General features: G+C 29.8%; 1 protein-coding gene across 2 annotated transcripts in view; it reads left to right on the forward strand.

Annotated features, from left to right (window-relative positions):
- The window catches only part of LOC106466034 (nephrin-like), a 122,147-nt gene extending 116,048 nt beyond the window's left edge, over window positions 1-6,099 (forward strand). For both annotated transcript variants that reach the window (XM_022393963.1, XM_022393918.1), the window contains exon 14: window positions 4,911-6,099. In XM_022393963.1, the coding sequence (XP_022249671.1) occupies window positions 4,911-4,961 (51 nt within the window). In that variant the 3' untranslated portion in view covers window positions 4,962-6,099. The remainder of the gene's footprint in view (window positions 1-4,910) is intronic.
- The last annotated feature ends 1,262 nt before the right edge of the window (window positions 6,100-7,361 follow it).

Here is a 7,361-nt window from a genome sequence, read left to right on the forward strand (position 1 = left end):
TATATATATATATATGTGTCATCTGCCAATCCATACAAACCATATATTTCTTGTGATAGATCACTTACATATTTACTGAACACATACTGAACGAAATTAAAGTGAGCATAAATATAAACATACAAAATGCTTTGCCGAGTCCCAAAACAGCGAAAGACTAAAGCTTTCTTTTCAGGTTTTCCTGTATATTCCTTTTTCTCTACAAAATACTCAATGCATAAATATATATTTGTATTAACTAGAAGTATATTGTATGAATTTAAGACCCACAAACCGTAAAATAGATTAAATCTACTAGTGAAAAACAAATCTTAAATTCTCTATACATTTTACTGTAAGGCTTTAAGTTACCAAGTCTCAATTTCACCCAACTTTTGATACAAAAAATTATATATCAATTTACGATATGTTAATTTTATTAGAAAATTAGAAACGAACTTTTAGTTCATTTAATTCCCCATACATTAGCCAAATGTAGAATATGAATCATTTGAGTTAATTCAAAAATACTATCGAAATGCATGGTTATGACTTATCTACGTTTCGATTAATATTCAGCTATTTTGATGTTTATTTGGCAATAATAATTTTAAAAGGATTACATTATTAATTCAACCATCTGTTTCCTTAGTTAGCCCGGCCTGACATATCTTGGTGGTTAGGGCGCTCAACTCCGAACCTGCAAATCATGGGTTAGAATGACATCACCAAACATGTCCGTCCTTTCAGTCACGGGAGCGTTATAATGTGACAGTTAATTCTACTTTTCGTCCATAAAAAGTAGCCCAAGAGTTGGCTGCATTCCCTATATTCTGCCAAGTTAGGGACGGCTGAGTAGCTTTGCGCGAAATTCAACAAAACAAACAAACACAAAGATTTCAATTACACCATTTCTTCTGTAAAACATAATTTTCAATAATATAAACAATTTTCGCCAAGTTTGTCGTTTTGTTCTTTTGTTTTATTTTTCCTTTTAATTTCTGTAAATCGATAAGTAATGCATATTGTAATACATTACAAACCGAACATTAGGTAAGTGGTTGATTTTGATTAATAATACAGGTGATATCCGAGATAATTTCTCAGGTTTTGTCATAAGCGATGTAAGGTGCTTAGACTAATACTCTGAAAATTCTTTATCTTTATTCAATGAACATTATCAAGGTCTATTCGTTTTTCACACTATCTTCTATATATTAGACTAACCATATCTCAATACATTCATCCGTTTGTATCTAGTTTGCATACGTATGTATATATATTTCTATCTGAAGCTAAGATAAACAAAAACAGTTAACTAATTTACAAGGAAGTATAATGCACATGAAAGTTCATAATTATAAAAAAAGAATGTACAGCAATACAAAATTAAAGTTAAAAAGGATTTATTTAGTAGTGTCCTACATTTACTACCTCACCGTAGTTTTAATTAAGAAAAGAAGGAAAATTACTTCCAGTTCATAAAACCGCGTGAATCGGAGATATACGTAAAAAATAATAGTTTATCTAAATCATTACACAAAAATAATTTTATCACTTTTAAGTAAAACTGTTATAAAGTTTTTTCTCTACAGGTATACACTTAAGGACAAAGATCCATTCAAATTGCCTTTATTTATGAAGATCATTATCAATAAGGTTAAATTAAATATCATGTCATAAATAAAACTGTACTATATACTTTTTGACAACAAATGACGCTAATTTTTGAAGTTAACTGTGAAAGTTTCAACAAAGCTATGTTTTTAAAATTAACTGTAGAACTCCAAAGTAAAAAAGTACTAAAATAATATTTAAATGTTTGCATATCCTAACGAATTATACTAAACAAAGGGTAAAAAAATCGTATAATAATAAACCTTTCGAAATACATAGCTTTGTTTCTCAAAGTCATTCAGAAGGTCAAGTTAAGTAAATAAGCAGTGTCAGTCTTTGCGTACATATCACGCTGAAATAAACTTTCCTGAAGCCAAAATTTAGCCCTTAACTTTCTGACTTTTAAAAAGACAGTACATCAAATTCAAATATTTATCTTCATTAATTACAAACGATGTTTATTAATCACAAGTCGCTTTTTACGAACCTTATAAAAATATTACGCACTGTTATCGAAAGTAGGTCTTCACGTCAACGAGGGGTTGAATCTTAATTTTCTGACTTTTAAGAAGACAGTACATCAAATTCAAATATTTATCTTCATTAATTACAAACATAAACGATGTTTATTAATCACAAGTCGCTTTTTACGAACCTTATAAAAATATTACGCACTGTTATCGAAAGTAGGTCTTCACGTCAACGAGGGGTTGAATCTTAATTTTATCATGTTATCGAACAAAATATTACTAGTACTTTAATCTGTGCGTGCGTTATAAGGTTGACATTCAACCCCTTAGCGTCGATGGTGGGTGGTAGGGTGCAGCTGCCTGGCTGCTTTCCCTCTTGTCAGGAGTTCAAATAGCCTTAATACCTTTGTCATAAATACAAAGTATGATGTTTCTAATAAAGATATTTTAACAATTGTCAACGGGCAATAGTCAAGCAAAATATATTTTGTGCTTGAAAAACGATATTATTTGACTAATGTACCATATTAAACACTAACCCAAGAAATTTTATGCATGATGTTGTCATCGCTGCTGGAGCCCAGTGCTGTAAAAGTTAATTTGACAGAAAATAGTTTGTACACGACTTATACCAGTGCAATTGCCATATAAATCACGTGGTTAATCTTATGGACAACGCAAGCGCAGCAGCAAAAGGATAAGATGCAATAAACGTTAATAACCAATTATTCTCTCTCTGGACTGATGAAGTCTCAGTTTAAAGATCAGTCTTTCAATATCGCATATTTGAGGAACATCTGTGTAAGATCTGTGCAATCATATTTCAGGATTATTCTAGTAAAAATTTGGATTAGAATATCAAATATAATTTTGCTATAATTCTCAGTTGAAAAATACTTTTGCTATAAACAGAGACATAAATTTGGATTTAGACATATCAGTGAATAGACCAATACTAGAAGACGTCAACTAGATTCCACCACATAGAAGGACCTCATGGGCTGTGACTTTTTGCAAGATAGATCTGAAATGCTATACTATTTTTACGCACTTCTATTTAGAAATAGGTAAGAAATTAATTAACGGGAATTTAAGAGTAATTGCAGTCTATCACGATTTTATCACATATATACGTTTTTTTTTGGTTCCGTTTCTATGCCAATTCTCTATCTTTAACGCCTTAAAAATTTCAAATACGTTTACTTTATATTCGTTTTGCAACCCTCATAAGATTCAAGTGTGCGCCAAGGCTGTAAAACCTTATGGTTCTTCACACACCAAAGTATGTTTCCAATACTTTTTTATAGAAATAAACTCATCAACAGTAAAAAAGTTTCTAATTAAATACATAACAAATTGGTGTTCCAACATGCTTAAAGACTGTACGTACAACATTAAATTTGTTATTCAATGCGCAATAACATTATCAGTAGAGCAATGTGTTTATTTAGATTAAAATATATGTTAAATTTGGTATAAAGATTTGCCTCTGATATAAAAAATAAAATAAGAAATACATCTGCATAAAAGTAATAACGGCAACTTCTAATTTGATTTCCAAGTAAAAAAAAAACATACTTTTTTAAAGTAAACAAGCAATTTATAGAAAGTTCAAAATACAGAAAAATCTAGTTATTTTACTAAAGAATAATACGTTTTATAACTCTGAAAAAATATCTGATGCATCAGCTACAAAATTACTAAACATACGATTTTTTTTTTCATTTCATTACATTTTCTAATCTCTTTTCTAGCTTTAATTTTATCTTAGTGTTCGTGATACTGACTTTATTACTTAACCAATACGGATGCACCACCACATTATATCTCAAAGCAATTAGAAGGAAACTCGATTTTAGAATAAAAATAAACCAACCAGCTGTATATAAATCGTAAAGATAGAACAGTTAATGTTTCGTCCACAAAAAAAAATAAGTTAAATAGTGATAAGCTTTGTTTCTTTTGCGCAAAACTACTGGAAAGATACCTACATAAGCCGTCCCTAGCTTAGAGCCGATATACTAGAGGGAAGGAAATTAGTCAACACCACCTACCGCCAACAGTAATGATATGAATGACGCAAAATTACGACTGTGAAGTAGGTATTGGTTATATAACGGTGACTGAATAACTTATAAAGCATAAAATGAAGTTAACAGCTAAAGGGTAGTGATACATAAAATTATTATTATAATAAATTAGATCAAAAGATCAGCGTTAAACTCTAAAGATACTGCATAAATATTAAATATTTAAGTAGGATAAGACAAGGTGTTAAATATTAGTTATCTATACTGCATAAAGTTAAAAGAGTGAATTTTAAACGAAATATTTTAACATTTGAAATTAGAAAAAGGTTTAAATTATTCGAAAACCTTAAAGATCTAGTCATTTTTAACTTTATCATGATGGCCATGTGTATTATCACGTATGTAAACAAATAGAATATTTTTTAACCTATGAAATGACAAATGAACATTTAAAAGATGAAATATTTCATTCAAATTTTAACATCGATGTCTATAGAGAATACAGAATTTACACTCCTGAAGGTGTAAGTAAACAAAACATATGCAACAAACCAAAGACGAAAACATACTCTTTATTATGAGTTTCTTCTATATAATGACGTTGCAAAGTGTCTGTAAGTTTAGTTGAGCACATCCTTTGAGGTAAATGTTATTATTCATTGATAATTATCACTTGCATTATCCTTTCGTGCTAGTATTCAAAAACACGTGGTCTGTGAATAACATTGATTGGTGTAAAAATGAGCGTTTATTTGATTTCAATGCAGCTGAATCCCATGGTACAATTCTAACTGTTATATTTGTTTTCTTTCAGCATCGAATTACGTCTGTTAGTGATCGAAGCAAGATTTCCACACCGGTGTGAAACTTCTCATGATATTGATGTATGGCACCTATTTAGTGTCAGCTCTTGATAACCGATAACGTCGAAGATTTCGATATTATGAGATGTTAATCGCCAAATGGACAAAACGTTTAAAGGCTCGAGTCTAAATGTCGAATAACCACTTTGGGTACACAGAACTGACCGCTTTTAACGGGTACCTGAGTTGTCTTCAAAGTATTTTGATTAGCTGAAAATTGGTGGTTTTGATTCATACATTAGGCTCGAATCCTACAAAAAAACCATTATAACCTCAGTCGAAAGTCTGTATTTAAAGTGTGTCGTCTGATTTGTTCACATCCTTGATGGCCTCATTTTGAGTAAATATCATTTCCTCGACCTTACTATGTGTACATAAGAGCATGTTATTATACAGAATCAAAACGTTAAATATTGTAAGTTCTTGTGCTTGAGCAAAGTGGACATCAAGTAACCTTGACAGCCAACAGCATTCTTCATTTCACTGTTTTTAATGAAGAATACCTGTATTTCTGTAACTCTTTCGATAACTTGTGGTAACCTTCTACTAAATGTATATCAAACACGAACAATTTTTCTCCAACGTTTTCTTGTCGTGAAAATTCAATTCATCTAAATATTGTAAAGGAGTACAATGTTATAAGATAACCTATCGTTAATTATTACTGCTAAAGACATTCCAGATTGAGTTTTTCAAAAACAACATTAAATATTTATTTAAAAACATCTTCGTTGAAATCATAATTCATATGTTTGCAAATATATCAGTTGTTTATCAGTTCCTAGATTAATTTTGTTACTGGATTATGGCTTACCATTCCACATATATTTGTTGTTTTTTTGTGATGGAAATACTGATATGTAACTAAATTTAATCATATATATATATATATATATATTGTTTTTCACAGATAACATTTAACGCATATGTTTCTTGGAATTTTACAACTTTAAATGTGTTTTATTAAAATTGGCATGGTTTTTCAGATATGTTTGTTGAGAAGAAAACTGGTAGAAGGTCTCGTTTTTAAATTGTTTCGTCATATATAGTTTGATTTGTGAAATTTATGTATATGAAGAAAAGTAAGACATTTAAGTTATAAGGTTCGCATTGAGTTGGAAAATTAATATAAATAAATTGTTTCGGACAATCGAAATCTGCAGTTGCAATATTTTTATTTACTAAAATTTTCTACTATAAGAAAGCAAATATTTTCCACACAAGTTTACGTTTTAATTGCATTTCAAATTAAAATTTTTGCTTATATCATAAAGACAAATAAAATATATTCAGTGGATAATTTGGAAATATTTTAAGATATTTTCAAGCAAATATTAAATCAGTGCCATATGAAAAACTACTTGGATCGGAAGGTATGTTAAATACATATACTTATGTACCGTATTGATATCATATACTCCTTCCCATCCAAAAAAAATATATTAATTTACCAATACGGAATCAATCCTCTTGGTTTATAGTAAACTCTTGAGTTCCTCTAGAGAGCGTTTACTATAAAAAATTAATGAGTAAAATTATAAGCTTAACAATTTCTCTTATGTTCTTGACATTTTTTGAAAGTTTTATTAAATGTCATTTCTGCATTTTTTTCTTAATATTACGACGGAAATTTCAGAAATAAATTATACAACGTATGATAAGGGGTCACATTTAATTAAGATGATAACGTTTGCATTTTTTTATTTTTGGCTGAGAAAGATAAAATATGATTTGAAACTTTCTTTAGGCAAATATATTTCAAAGAAAAATACCGTTTTATTCTGTAATGATTGCTTTTCCTAGAAATCGATATAACGCATGTATCTGATTTGTAGACGATAAATGCCCCAGAGATTCTGTTCTCGCAGGGTTGTATTATTTGGTCCGTTTCTCTAACCTAGTTCGTTTACATATGCCAGACACCCCATCATTTGAACGTAAAACATGCTTTCATTTGTTTGTTTTTTTTGTAGACTGAATATTTATCTTTCTGACCATTCAATTCTCTGTGACCAGCAGGCTATGATTCTTCGGTTTTCAAGCATTGCTTACATTCCCACATCAATTGCCTCTAGCGTATCCTTCCTGTCATGCCACAGTGATCTCTTCATGATTTAATCCGATTTCTAGTTTCGTCGATTTCCTTACACAACAAAGTATTTGGAACACTATACAGATCCTTCTGGATACAAGGATTGTTTACGTGGAAAATGGAATAAAGTAAAACAATGCGCATACTTGCCGATATTTCATAATTTCCCAGAACGTTTACTACAATGTATCAGTATATTAGAAACCTGAGAAAAATAAATATATTTATGAATGTCTTTGAAATTGTTCGGGAGAAATTAACATTATTCTTACTTTTTTTTTATAAAAATTCAGAAAATAATTATATGTAT

Source organism: Limulus polyphemus, unplaced genomic scaffold (genome assembly GCF_000517525.1).
Source record: "Limulus polyphemus unplaced genomic scaffold, Limulus_polyphemus-2.1.2 Scaffold2, whole genome shotgun sequence".
Taxonomy (NCBI): domain Eukaryota; kingdom Metazoa; phylum Arthropoda; class Merostomata; order Xiphosura; family Limulidae; genus Limulus; species Limulus polyphemus.